This window comes from Rhamphochromis sp. 'chilingali', assembly GCF_963969265.1.
Source record: "Rhamphochromis sp. 'chilingali' genome assembly, chromosome: 17".
NCBI classification, from domain to species: Eukaryota; Metazoa; Chordata; class Actinopteri; order Cichliformes; family Cichlidae; genus Rhamphochromis; species Rhamphochromis sp. 'chilingali'.
Genome location: NC_137944.1, coordinates 10,099,360 through 10,114,972, shown reverse-complemented (window position 1 = coordinate 10,114,972; position 15,613 = coordinate 10,099,360). Strand labels below are relative to the sequence as shown.

Sequence of the window (15,613 nt, the reverse complement as noted above, 5' to 3'; positions counted from 1 at the left end):
CAGCTGTCCACAGAATCAATGTCTTCCAGCATCTCCACCGCCATTGGCAAGACCAAAGAGCTGTCAAATGATGTCAGGGACAAGATGATAGATCGGTGTAAAGCTGAAAAGGATTACAAAGCCATTCTTGATCTGGAGCATGAAAGGAAAGAAAGAAAGGTGGTGGATGAGCCTGAAACTACATGAGAAAAGCTTGTTAATGATCTGAAGGCAGTTGGGGGGACAGTCACTAAGAACACCACTGGTAACACGCTACGCCATAATGGTTTTAAATCTTGCAAGGTCCCTCTGCTTAAGAAGGCACATGTAGAGGCCCATCTTACGTTTTTCCCTCTAAATGATTCTGAGGAGGATTGATAGAAAGTTCTGGGGTCAGATTTAAAATTAAGCTATCTTGCATCAACTGGGCCCGCCATGTTTGGTAAAAGAGAAATGCAGAGTATGACCCAATGAACATCGGCCCCACAATCAAGTATGAAACATTATGCTTTGGGGTTGCTTTTCTGCTAGAGGAACAGATTAACCGCCACAAAAAATAGAGACTGTTCTTTGTACGTCAGCAAACTTCGAAACAGAGGATCAAATAATTATATTTCCCACTGTACTGTATAGCTGTCATTCTTTTCTTCAGATTCTAGGTTTCTCTGTATCTCCAACGATTTTCCACCAGTGAAAGAGCTTGGTATTGTTTTTCATGGTGATAGTATAATAATAAGTAATTCATGAAATAAGATTCTAAGCGAGATATTCTAAAGTGCACTGACCTTGGGACCTATAATTTCAACTGATTTAAAAATATGATATTACAATATCAAAACAAACAAATTTATTTAACATTAGTTATTAAGTATCTGTTTATATGTTAGAAATGCAGATACTGATACATATATCAGCCCAATAATAAACTGGCAAGGTTCTAGAAGTAATACAAAAACAAGTTCAGCTCAACAATTCTGATAAAAGAAGAGCTTTAGAAATTACTCAAGACATCTAAAAGCAACATTGCAAACTGCTTATGACTGATTTTTTGTGTAATTTGAACATTTATTGAGCCCAAATGCCACTGCCTATCCATCTTATAATCAGCTCTTACAGGATGAACAGCTTTTTAGAGGGTCTTAAACTACCGCTGCAGCTCAAACATGAAATGGGTTTTATGCATACCAAGAATGACCAAATATTTCAAAATTTCAATTTACTGATTTTAAATTCCATGGTTACCTGTTTACAGAACATGTTTATAAAACCACTCTTGCCACATAAGCTAGACCTTCCTGTATCTATATACTCCATATCCACACTCATCCCTAAATGTTATTTTAATTACTTTCTTTCAATGGAAATTTCAAACTCAAAGCTATTTGTCCTCCATATAATATTTCATCATCATTCATTCTAAAGTGAGTTTTTGACTGTTTTTGTTTTGATATATAGGGTTGGGCTTGTTAAAAAATGTTGGCCGTAGAAGTATTAAGATGTCATGTTGAAATGTTGCTGTTTTTGAATACTGAATAGGCATCTGCTTGTGGCAGAAAACACGGGTAAAAAAATAAATAAATAAAGATTGTATTTTCCATTCCATTTTCTCCCACTTTAAACTGACTTTATACTGTTTTGAAGGCCACAGTCAAAGGCAAGCCTCACCCTTTATTTTCCCCACTGTATAATGTGATGCTCTTCTCATGGCCAGGGAATCTCTGGTGTGCTGCCGGGATGAGAGAGCCAGCAGTGACTCTGTGAACCTCAGTCCAAAATGAAAGTCCAATCTGACATCCACTCTGTCCTTTTGAACACACCAGATCTGAGACAGTGCTGCAAAACTGATGGCCCTGTGAAAGCAGGTAGCAGAGACAGACCAAATACAGACAAATAGCCAGAGAGGATTTCACAGATATTCCGAGTAACAACCTTGAACCTGTCAACTTTAGCTCTCAGGTTCTTTTTTGGCAGTTTAAAAATAAGAAGGCAGACATTCTTCAGCGGCTCAAAACTAACACCTATCCGTGGCTGAGGTGTTACAGGTGAAGCCCAAAGACTTGGATCTTGTTATTTTTTTATATTTCAGGTTAGTTAGCTCAATATGGCAGGTGAAAATGCTGAAATGGCTGCTGTTTGTAAAGTGGGTGTAGGTGTAGCTGCCGCTTGTTTAGAAGATGAATCTGCTTGGCAAGGTCGTTTAGTTTTATCAGCGCTAAACTTTCAAACTTCCCTTTCTCTGTCCAAGTGCTCTCGGTAGGCTCCCTGTGAGACTCTGCCGATAGTAAATGAAAACTATGAGTGCAGTCTTTTGTGATACCGAGAACTAAAGTTAAGAGAAAATAGGCTATTCTCTAATCAGTGTTAATTTTCTTTTTTTCATACCAGGGTCCTTCATGATGGTGAATTCTTCGCAGCATTATGGTGGCCAAAGGGCTCAGCTCCTTCTGCTCCCGCTCAGTGAGAACGACACTCATTGCATCCAGTTCAGCTACTTCCTATACAGCCGTGATGGCCACAGCCCCGGAGACCTCCAAGTCTATGTCCGGGTAAACTCGGGTCCCAAGGGCAGTGCAGTTTGGAATATCTCAGGCTCCCAGGGTCGCCAGTGGCACCAGGTGGAGCTTGCTGTGAGCACTTTCTGGCCCAGTGAATACCAGGTAAGAAACTGGTAACAAACACATAAACACATGAGGTTTCAGTAGTTATGTTGTTAAATACAACAATGAGCCAAAGAGTCCTGACAGCTGTCAGCTGAGGTGAATTATGTTTGGATATTTTATAAATTTATATAAGATGGTAGCTAACTGGAAATTTCTAATATTCAATCTTGTAAAAATTCTTGGTGATTCTACCCACTAATTTCCTAATTAGTGAAATGGGAGAAGAAAAAAGAGATTCGCTGACTACTTTAAAATGCGAAAGCATTCAGAAAGCTTGGCCACAGTTTTTTTTGCTGTGGTTAAACATGTTTCATAAATGGCAAATATATTGTGGCTGATGTCCGTCCAGGTAAATGGCCTGTATTTGTATAGCACTTTACTTGGTCCTAAAGACCCCAAAGCACTTTACACTATACACAATCATCCACACATCCACACATTGGTGATGGCAAGCTACATTGTAGCTACAGCCGCCCTGGGGCGCACTGACAGAGGCGAGGCTGCCGGACACTGGCGCCACCGGGCCCTCTGACCACCACCAGTAGGCAACGGGTGAAGTGTCTTGCCCAAGGACACAACGACCGAGACTGTCGGAGCCGGGGCTCGAACCGGCAACCTTCCGATTACAAGACAAACGCCCAACTCTTGAGCCACGATCGCCCCCAGGTATTGCCTGGACGCTTTTTGCTGCTTTGTCTTCCGTTCTCTGTAAAAAGCCGGTGTGCTCTGGCTTTCTTATGTTTTCCAAGTATGTTCATGGAAGGGCAGTGAAGTCCCAGAACAAAGTACTTTTGTAGTTAAAAATACTTCTGAACCGAGCTGGTTTGAGGTGCAGTCTTCTGTTCTGTCTTGCTTGTTTACAACTTCCCATCAAAGAGAGAGGAGAGCTGTTGCTTTTTTCTTTTTCTTTTTCATATTCTCGTATTTCTGGTAGTGTTTAACTGTCAGGTTGACTAAACATGAACAACCCCACCTGTGAACGTCAGCTTTGATAACAAAGGACATTTTTCATGGTCAGACAACTGAATATGAGCAAAACTGCAGGACTTGTGGTATGATGTGGTGAGTGCCAACCACTAGTGGTGATGATTACAGTTATTACGATGATGATGATGATGATGAGATATTGTCTTGTCTGGGCCAGGGAAGACTGGGCACAAGAAACAAAAATATTTAAGCACAACTAAATAATAAATATGTAACGTACAGTACATACATGTACCATACATTTAACATACCATTACAGCAACAAAATAGTACAATATGCAATCATATTCATTTACATTTTATTTGGGATTATTTTATGAACTACAACTACACAAGACTCCTTCAGTCTATCATATTCATCGTATCCTGTTGAACAGTTACAGTTTGTATTCCCTGTTCTAGATCATATCTGGAACGAGGAAATTCATACGTCCGCATATGTCATATGCAACCACAGTCAGCCATATGCAACCATGGAAGGCTGATTAATGCAGTTTGTCAAGGGGCTGCTCAGCTACAGTCTTGGTGAGATGTTTTACGGCAGAACAGTTCTGACATTAATGGCTGAGTCGCAAAACAGTAAAAATAGAACTCGTGACTAGAAAATATCAGTGGTTGCCCAGTCATTGCAAATAGTCGCAATCACCAATTTCAATAACACACAATACTGAAATCCCCCTCCCACTCATGCTATTTAGCTAAATGTGCCATATAACCTCAGTATTTAATATAAGTATGTCAATTATAATGGAAAAAAACAACAACAAATAAATATTCTACTATAGTAGATTCCTACATGACAAATTTAGAAAACAGTCTGCTTTCGTGTCAGACTGTGCATCACCCACATCTGCAGATCTTTGTAGAGATCAGCAGCATACAGTTGATATGTGAAAATGACCCAGGTCTGTTACATGTTCTATTGCAGGTTCTAATTTGTAGGCAAAGTTCATCCAGTTCATTTCTACTTCACTTCTATATGAACTTTTTGGCTTAATGAAAAGTTGGAATGGAATAAATTTTGCTCATGCAGAAAACAGAATTAAACTCTAATCTATAGTTTTTCCCTAATTCATTCTAAACATGGTGGAAAATGAGCAAAAATCAGCATTTGGATGAATTTCAGCACACCCTGTATCTTTATCTTCTCGGTGGCTCCATTGCTACCCCTTGTACTTTTAAAGCTCCCCGTTCTGTTAAACCAAAAGTCCTTCCACATTTGATCTTTGAGAAGTACACAAAACTGCAGGGAGCCGAATCTAGCAAGTGGTCCAAGTGGTGAGAAAAGATTATGTTTGTGTGTCCAGAAATCTCTCGTGTTTTCAATGCATTTAGAATCAGCATCGGATGGCACTATCACGCACTTCAAATTGCTTGCCCCAAATGACACAGGAAAAACCTTAATTTTGAAAGTTACAACCAGGGTTGAAAAATGCACACGGCACAGCTGATACATGTTGGGAAAAAAACACAAAGGCAAACATGGCCTTTGCCTGACTCCTCCATTGATGCTGTGCCTTCCCTAAAACTGCTGAAGATTGCTTAGCTGTGGAAAGAGCCCCAGCTCTCATTAGCAGTGGCGATTCTCCATACTAAATTTGAGTTGGTTTAAAAGAGTATTCTTTCTGATTTGAGGTTAAATGACAGTAAACAGTGTAACTGGTCAGAATTGGACTTCCATCTAAAATTAGCTTCTCCATCAACTCATCATCGGTTTTGCTACAATGAAAAAGTTTAGCTTGTTTTACAGATGTGAATTCCCTTATTTGTGATGTTACTTACTTACCTGCACCAATCAGAATTCATTAATCTCTTGAATTAAATACGATGACTGCGTCTCTTGTCCTAGTATGCCTGCTCTCAATCAAAAATCTCTTATCACGAAGCAGAAGCAGGTGAACATAATGGCTTTAAACATAAAGTCATATTTGCAGGAGCGATAATTCATTTGATCTTAGTAATATGTGACTATAAAAAAGATGATTTGTATTCCTGCCGTATTCTGCTTGGAAAAAGAACAAAAAAATTAGCAAGTTGGAGCCTAACAATGGAGATGTCCGCATTTACCAACCACATTTTTACAGGAGTCAAAAACTGTTAGTGTAAAAACACCGCCAAGAGCCCCGACTGTTTTTTGATGCATTTTAATACATGGAAGGGGAGCAACATTTAAGCTTGAAGCTGGTTCAATCTAGCAATGTTGTGCCTCTAGGTAATCCATGTAAATAAATGTAAATTTGACATAAACACAGGAGCCCCTCACAGAGCTGTGACTCACTTTTTGTTAAAGCGTTGCAGATCTGATTTTACCATGAAGCTCAGCTCTTCAAGGCTGCTGCAGTTCTCTTCTGTGGTTTCCTGTTACTCTGACTTTATGGATGTACAAAATAGAACCACTGTATTCCCGTGAGTGGCACTGATGTTAAATACAAATATCACACATCTTGATGCATTCTCAATCATCCAGGAAAGTAAATCCCCAAAAGTTGATTCTGTTCATCTGGACGTAGCGTTTTATGGGAGAAACGTTTCGTCACTCATCCAAGTGACTTCTTCAGTCTCAGCTGACTGCAGGTTTCCCCAATCTTATAAACAGTACATTTGCATAATGACTGAAACTAGCCCACTGAAGGTACAATGGGCTGGGAGGTCTCCTTCATCATAATTATGCAAATTCTCATGACCATTGATCAACAACCACTGATCAAAGACGACTGATCAACGGCCACGAGTACCATTCACAGAGAGTTGGGGAATGGCTGCAATCACAGCATTGTAAGATGGTGAAAGATGTACCCTTAGGCCCCCTCCTCGATTCAGAGATGGACTTTCCCTTTTCACATAAATGGCCTCCTTGACTCCGCGCTCAAACCAGCGTTCCTCCCTGTCCAGGATGTGTACATCCTCATCCTTGAAAGAGTGTCCACTGGCCTGTAGGTGTAAATAGACTGCAGAGTCCTGGCCTGACGAGGTAGCTCTTCTGTGTTGTGCCATCCGCTTCGCCAGAGGTTGTTTGGTTTCCCCGATGTATAAATCCTGGCAATCCTCCTGGCACCTAACAGCGTACACTATGTTACTCTGTGTCGGGGGACCCGATCCTTGGGGTGGACCAATTTTTGGCGCAGCGTGTTTTGGGGTTTAAAAGCCACAGAGACCCGGTGTTTAGGAAAAATGCGTCTCAACTTTTCCGATACTCCGGACACATACGGGATCACTACAGGTTTTCGCTTAGTCTCTGTCTCTGTGGCTTTTAACATCCATAGAGGAAGGAAGTGACTTGAAGAAGTCCCTTGAATGAACCGTTTCTCCCACTGAAAACGCTACGTCCAGATGAACAGAATCAACTTTTGGACAAATATCACACGTACTAATATAATAAAAACAGTTTCAGGAATAGATACACACAGTTTGTTTTTCATGCCCCATTTTGCATTTTTTTAGTGGCAGTTATATCAATATTTTTTAACACTGATGTCATATATACACTGTGTTTTCCAGTGCAGATTAGTTTTAGCGTATTTATTTAGTCATAAGGTTTTCTTTCCTTCCTTAGGATGTCAGTGGAAACAAGGTGAGGTTTTGTCAGCCTTTGGCATTATCAGCTCGTCTTCAGCTTTAGTCTTTTAAGCCAATTTCTCATCCATCCCTCCCTCCATCCATCCATTCAACCATGGAGGTGTTGGACCCTATCTTAGAGGTCATAGGGCAAGGGGTACTCCCTGGACTCCCTGGTCTATCATAGGGCTAACATAGAGAAACTGACAACCATTCACGCACACATTCACACCTGCGCTATAGCTATTAAAACATGGCTGCTGTCAGTTGTAACAGCATTATTATCGCGCTCCCAATTACTCAAACCATATGCAACAAATAGCAAATTGCCTCTGTCATATATCACAGTGGCTCAATAGCTGTATAATTACAGTGGGTGTGTGTTTGGGTTGTATCTTTATTTATTGGTCAATTTACCTGTGTGCTGCAGTGTAATCAATAGCTCTGTTTGATGCCTGTATTGTCGGTGCTGCATTATTAGCACTGTTGTGTAGCTTGTAAGATTCTGATGACTGGATCCAGTCCTGCCTCACCTCATTAGGGCTGATAATTTATCCCCTAATGCTCTCTTTCTTCCCACTAAGCCTGTCGCCTCCAACACCATTCACCTCGCCCCACCCCCAAATTGCCGTTAATGAGAAGGCAATAGCTGGTGTAAGGGATTGTGGGAGCGTGGGTGCAGCGAATAGTCAATTGACCTCAATTCCATGCGACCCTCAGCGCGGGGGAGCAGTCCGGGTGTTTGCTTCCATAACCTTGATGCACTCTGAGCCCCATCTCAATAAATCAAGAGCCAGTTAATGAGATTAGAGGGTTGCACAGATCAATGAGGACAGCCTGAGCTTTACCATCCTCAGCTCTTCTGTCCTGAGCGACTCTCACAACAGCCAAAATGATTTAAAGTAATGATTTTCTTCCTTTCTCTATGGATGTTAGAAGTTTGCATGCCACGGACTGTAGCAAAGGGGAAGGTGGAGGCAGGAGGGGGGAGCTAACGAGAACAATCAGACAAGTGAGACCAGATGGGGAGTTTGCTTAGCACTGCAGTGTTTACCATTCATGCAGGCATGCATAAGCAATGTAATCTACTACCTCGGTGACGTATGTTCAAGATGTGTGAGTGATGAGAAGGCACTGCTCTCTAAAGTCCTTCCACCAGGCATGTAGACACAGGACAGATTGCTTTATTTGTCCTATAAACCTGGATGATTGGCACCAGGTAATGGAGCAGGTAAATGTGTGCAGAAGAGTGAAGAGGCTTAAACAAAGGAACCAAGTGTGTCTATCTGTTGCGCGAAGGGCTGAGCCTAGAGAGAGGCTCTGTGCCTCTTTTTAGTATTCTCCAGAGGCCCCACAGGGGTCCACACATCCATCTGCTCAGTGCTATTGATAAAGATCACTGTCCAGCACTGCCAGCCAACAGATTAGCCACAGCAGGCCACAGAGCAGCAGCTCCACACAGGGGTAGGACCACCATATCAGAGGACTCGGGGGAGAAAGTGCGTCCCTAAGCAGCTGCTGGTGGTACTGGTGGTGGAGATTAAATAGATTAAATTCAAAGCATACTCAATAAACATTGGGTGTCAACACCTCCTGAGGGAAGACAGGCTGCTTCAGAGATATGTTGGATCGTGATCTGAGGTGCTCTTGGCCTTCAGCATTTAGGCTTTTACTGATATAAGATTTTAAATTTCGTGGCCAATAGTTCCGGATTCTACATGTCCATTGTTAATATAATGTTAACATATTTTGTCCTTGAAAATAGGATATTTTCTGATGTATCCAACTTTTTGGCAGGAAGTCCTCTTAGAAGATGATACACATCTATTTAGAGACAGGACAACTTATCCAAACTATGAGCTGTCCAACTCTGTGGGCTAAAGTAGCTGTAGTAGAGGAAATGTAGTTTTAGAAAAAAAAAATCAATCTAGGAAACTGTATGATAATCTTTTGTGCTCCATACCAACAGTTTCTTATATAAAAATCAAGGTTTAAGTTAGCATGGCTTTGTTTTATTATTTTGGATAAGGGCACAGCCACATTAAAAAAGACTATATCAAAAATGACAATAAAAAAGATCCAGTTTTAATTCAAACTGTGAAAGTATGTTTAATCAAATATTGTAATTAAGGAGTCTAGGAGACAAGTACTTAGAGTCCTGGAGAGTCTAAAATATATTCTTCTGCATCATGAGCACACATACATTTTAGAAGTACTTTGTTTCTCATATTAAGAAGTGATTCTTCAACCACTCGTCCAGAAGCAGGAAACAGACTAGCCCAGTAATGCATGAAACAATAATAATTGCTGTGTGTGCTTTTATGTCTTTTTTATATCTATTTTTATTTCTATTGTATCCTTTCATTTGAAATAGAATGAATCACCACCTTATCTTGCAGAGGGATTGGTGTACCCTGGTGATACTAGAAGCAGTGTTGTCGTTGGCCCTGTAGGGTCTCCCAAGGTAAATGTGTTCTAGGTGAAGGGCCAGGCTAAATGTGCTTTACAAACATTTTATGGACAAAACACCCCTATAAGGGCTATTGCTACCATGCAGTAAGGTTACTGCAACTCTGGCAGTAGCCAAAGCAAGGAGGGCTGATGGGACTCTGCTGACCTCTGCTGAACTGAGGACATGATAGAAGAACTACTTTGAAGAGCTCCTCAATCCCCCTGACATGCCTTCTATAGTCGACAGAGAGCATAGGAACAAATCACTCGGGGTGAGGTCACTGAGGTAAATAATCAGCTCCTTAGTGGCAGATCTTCTTGGGTGGGTGAGATTCTCTCTGAGTTTATTAGGGCCCTGGATATCGTGATGCTGTTGTGGCTGACACCACTCTACAACACTGTGTGTTAGTCGGTGACAGGGCCTCTGGATTAGCAGACTGTGGTTCTACTTCCTCTTTTCATGAAGGGGGGCTGGCGAGTGTGTTCAAACTTCAGGGGTTTCTCAGCTTTACTGGGTAGGCCCATGCCAGGAGGAGGTGAGTGTGTCTGTTAGTTGAAACCTCAGATTCTGAAGGAACATTGTGGTTTTTGTCCTGGTCATGGAACACTGGAGTATTCCCTCAAGGGTATTTGAAGGTGTATCAGGGTTTGCCCAACAAGTCTACACGTGTAAACTGTACAGTAGGTATTGAACCTCGTCCCTCAGGGTGTCCTGTGGAAGCTCCTTCTGGAGTATGGGGTATCTGTCTTGTTGCTGTGAGGTATCTGGTCCCCGTACAACCGTTGCCAGATCTTGGTCCTCATTGCTGAGAATAAATTGGACTTTTGCCCTTTGTCACTAATTCTGTGTATATTTTGTTTAATTCAGACTTTGTATATAGTTTTTTTTTAACACTCAGGTGTCCTAAACATGCAGCCTTATCAGTCAATTAATATCCATTAATAACAGGTCCTTCCTCTTGCAGCTTAAAAGATGAAGACTATAGCCGTGTTTCACAAGAGTTCATTGCACCTGTAATGGAAGATAAACCTGCACTGCTGAGTCTCTGATTAAATCATTAGGTGTCATTTGACTGAGTTCATGACCCTCTGCCTGACTCTGCTTGGCTCTGGTGAAGAGACTTGCTGTTTGAGAGTGGACTTTGAGGGACAGAGAGGAAATGAGTTCAGACAGGTTCACTCATTCTCTGTCATCTTGGTGCTCTTTGAAAAAAAAAAAAACGTTTTTTCTTTGTAACACTCTTTAAAAAAATTCACCCTTTATTTTTTTTACTCTTTGTCCTCTTGATCACATTGCCTTAATCCTGAATGTATCTCAGTATTACACCCTTACCATACCCCTATAAATTTCCTTCTCTCCTTCGTTACTTACTTCTCTTACTTAGTAGCTGCAAAAGGTCACCCTCTCAATTTTTGTTGTTTTGTTTTAGACACTTTTAAAACAAAATTTGTAAAAGTTGGACTCCTGGAAAAATGTCTTGATGTTCTAAAGCCAGTTTATAGAAGAGCTTATGTAAATTGGATTTTTTTTTTTAAAAAGAAAAGAAAACAGACCAGACAAGAATTGTCTTTCCAACATTTCTTTATTTCTGCAATAGTCATTCAATGTATTTGCATTAAGCTATTACCTCTCATAGTTGTTTTTATTGGTAGTGGCAAGGTCTGCCATCGGATTGCTTACCTAAGCATGAGGGATTCACTCCAAATCTAGCCCAGCACAATTTTATCTCACTGATAACAGCTCCACATTCCCCAGCGTATCAAAGCTTTATTCATTTAATGCTGACTGAAACAGAGCACCATATTGCTTCTTTTTCATATTATAAGCATCCTCCTGAAACTTGTATTACTGCAAAGAACTGATACAACTGCAACTGCAGTTAGCATTAACAGCAACAGACATTGTTAACTTGACTGTATTAATTCATATCTGACATATAAGAGGTTAAGTAAGAGGTTAAGTAAGAATTTCTCTTCTAGTTATCTGTAGAATTATATTCATGTAATTACAAAATTATTCAGCTCACACAAGTTTTATTCATATAGTGCCATTTTACAACAGTTCACTCTGAAGGTTTATGTTAATGATGTTAAAATGACCAATTTTTTGCATTTATGCACCTACAATGCCTTATGAAAGGATCCCATTGTTTTAATCATCATATCTTATTTATGTGTTCAAAAGTTGAGCTATACATGATATATGACTACACAGTCTTGTCGCCTAGTAACCACCTAGCAATGGGCTAAAATATGTTTTTACAGTTTTTGCAGCGTCTTTTGGCATTTTTGCACCTACAACACTTTTTAAAAGCACTGTAATTTTCATTTCATTTCTCAGCCAACAGGAAAAACAGACCAAACTATATTTCAGCATGAGCATGTACTGCTAGTGAATAATGACCCAGAATATGCCACAAAAGCAGTTCTAGGACTTCTAGATGGATAGAGCCTAACTAGATGTGCATTCCATTTACTGAAGACAAAACTGAAGGTAGAATGATCTACAAACAATCAGCCACAAGAAGCGACTGCCTGGGTCTCAAAAAGTATCTCAGGGTGAGACAGAGCAGTTGGTGATTCCCATTGTGACAATAATGTTACTGTCCAAATTATTATGCACCAAACCGTGTGGAACATTTTCAGTTTTTATCAGTTTGTTCTGAAAAGTAGAATGATTAGATTTTTGAAGACTAAATATTTGGAAAATGTAACACACGCACAGTTCAATTTTCATCATTTCAAAAGAACATAGACTTACCTGAACCTAACAGTAACCTTACTTTAACATTAAACAAAGTTTTCCCTTTAAAATTTCATGATTTATATCGTGGGTTCTTTCTTTGTGTCCCTTCAAGTCCCTTCAATGTGACTGCATAAACACATTTAAGTACACACACAGAAGGAAAGAAAGCCTTCAGCATATGCTGTCTGGTCCTTTATATCACACTGCAGTGGAGGCACTGTACTCATCCTCAGCCTGTTAAAGGAACGTGGCAGGGCCACTTGCTTCTCATATATTTATGTTTTAATGCGACAAAGCCAATATAGATCAGTAGTGTTAGTTTAAGTTTACTTGAAGAAGTCAATTAACAGGACATCCTTCTCATTTTTATTCAACACATTCATCAAAAATTCTAATAACTGGTTAAATTAAATAAATTCATGAAGAATGTTGGTGTCTGTGTCAAATGATAGCTTCTTTATTAGTGTGCACACAAAAATGTTTCCTGCAATTCTGCAATAAAAACTAAAAGCTAAAAATATTAATTACTGTGCAAATCTTGTTTTTATTGCAATCTAGTTTACAGCTTCCACTCTTCATTTTATGTATTCATAGCGAAGGCCTAATGGGACGTTGTATGGATTTTGTTAGTCTACTATCAATGTGTTATTTGTTAGTCTGCTATCAATTCTCTAGCATTGAATTTTATGAGCCAAACACGATGCCACAGGAGGTGCATATTAAAATTCTTGCATGATTTTTTACCTCAAATGTAACTGCCCTTGTGCAGCACTGTTCTCAACTGTCTCCACTGGCTTGTAGCTGAGCTTGCTTTCTGATTTGGATGTGCTTCTCATGTCATTTCCTTTGGTTGCTGACAATGACACAGGGCTCCTTCCTGAGAGATGGCACCCTGCTGCTTGCAGTGCACCAAACCTTTATTCACACATCACAGGTGTGTTTGCAGCGTTAGTTTTTGGTTGTTTTGTGTTTTTTGGGGGGGTGGGGGTGGGTGGCCATGGCCTGTTTTTGTCATAACAAAGAAGACAGAAACGAAGCTGAGAGAAGGCTGGAGAATGACCTTGAATTTGAGATTTTCAGTTGGACAAATCCATCTTTTATACTGCTTGTTGAAATAGATTTTGCTTTGTGCATACATATATGAGTATTATATGTTTTCTCTCTATGCATTGTTTCTGTCTTTTAATACAGCTTACATAGAGTAGCTTATACAGTGGGGCAAAAAAGTATTTAGTCAGCCACCGATTGTGCAAGTTCCCCCACCTAAAATGATGACAGAGGTCAGTAACTTGCACCAGAGGTACACTTCAACTGTGAGAGACAGAATGTGAAAAAAAAATCCATGAATCCACATGGTAGGATTTGTAAAGAATTTATTCGTAAATCAGGGTGGAAAATAAGTATTTGGTCAATAACAAAAATACAACTCAATACTTTGTAACATAACCTTTGTTGGCAATAACAGAGGTCAAACGTTTACTATAGGTCTTTACCAGGTTTGCACACACAGTAGCTGGTATTTTGGCCCATTCCTCCATGCAGATCTTCTCGAGAGCAGTGATGTTTTGGGGCTGTCGCCGAGCAACGCGGACTTTCAACTCCCGCCACAGATTTTCTATGGGGTTGAGGTCTGGAGACTGGCTAGGCCACTCCAGGACTTTCAAATGCTTCTTACGGAGCCACTCCTTTGTTGCCCGGGCGGTGTGTTTTGGATCATTGTCATGTTGGAAGACCCAGCCTCGTTTCATCTTCAAAGTTCACACTGATGGAAGGAGGTTTTGGCTCAAAATCTCACGATACATGGCCCCATTCATTCTGTCCTTAACACGGATCAGTCGTCCTGTCCCCTTGGCAGAAAAACAGCCCCATAGCATGATGTTTCCACCCCCATGCTTCACAGTAGGTATGGTGTTCTTAGGATGCAACTCAGTATTCTTCTTCCTCCAAACACGACGAGTTGAGTTTATACCAAAAAGTTCTACTTTGGTTTCATCTGACCACATGACATTCTCCCAATCCTCTGCTGTATCATCCATGTGCTCTCTGGCAAACTTCAGACGGGCCTGGACATGCACTGGCTTCAGCAGCAGAACACGTCTGGCACTGCGGGATGTGATTCCCTGCCGTTGTAGTGTGTTACTGATGGTGACCTTTGTTACTTGGTCCCAGCTCTCTGCAGGTCATTCACCAGGTCCCCCCGTGTGGTTCTGGGATCTTTGCTCACCGTTCTCATGATCATTTTGACCCCACGGGATGAGATCTTGCGTGGAGCCCCAGATCGAGGGAGATTATCAGTGGTCTTGTATGTCTTCCATTTTCTGATGATTGCTCCCACAGTTGATCTTTTCACACCAAGCTGCTTGCCTATTGTAGATTCACTCTTCCCAGTCTGGTGCAGGTCTACAATACTTTTCCTGGTGTCCTTCGAAAGCTCTTTGGTCTTGGCCATGGCGGAGTTTGGAGTCTGACTGTTTGAGGCTGTGGACAGGTGTCTTTTATACAGATGATGAGTTCAAACAGGTGCCATTCATACAGGTAACGAGTGGGGGACAGAAAAGCTTCTTACAGAAGACGTTACAGGTCTGTGAGAGCCAGAGATTTTCCTTGTTTGAGGTGACCAAATACTTATTTTCCACCCTGATTTACCAATAAATTCTTTACAAATCCTACCATGTGGATTCATGGACTTTTTTTTCACATTCTGTCTCTCACAGTTGAAGTGTACCTCTGGTGCAAATTACTGACCTCTGTCATCATTTTAAGTGGGGGAACTTGCACAATCGGTGGCTGACTAAATACTTTCTTGCCCCACTGTACATAATATTTGCAATCGTATATAAAACCCGATGCAATGCATCGCAGGTCTAAATTAGATAGATAGATAGATAGATAGATAGATAGATAGATTTGGCAATGGCACAAATTTTGATTTTCATACAGTCTGCTTCAGTTTTGATATATTTTATTTTATTTTTTTAACATGTTTGTTTATAGCTTTGATAGTGGCGCCAAGCTTCTGGCCACCTGTAGTGTTTCTCTGTCAGTCCTTATCATTGGTATTATTATATTATTTGTAAATAGTGCAAGGGGATTCTACTGTAACGTTTGTATAATGACTTGTGTGAATATGCATAGCTACTGTATGCCAACATTATTCCTCAGCGTCTGACACAGTCATAGCGAAACACACTCGTCTATAAGTGAGGGCAGATGTGGAGGGGCTTAATGATGGCTC

General features: G+C 40.6%; 1 protein-coding gene across 3 annotated transcripts in view; it reads left to right on the top strand.

Annotated features, from left to right (window-relative positions):
• Positions 1-15,613, top strand: part of LOC308384655 (receptor-type tyrosine-protein phosphatase U-like) — a 259,383-nt gene that overhangs the window by 131,954 nt on the left and 111,816 nt on the right. For all 3 annotated transcript variants that reach the window (XM_080863197.1, XM_080863196.1, XM_080863195.1), the window contains exon 3: positions 2,365-2,636. In XM_080863197.1, the coding sequence (XP_080719323.1) occupies positions 2,365-2,636 (272 nt within the window). The remainder of the gene's footprint in view (positions 1-2,364; positions 2,637-15,613) is intronic.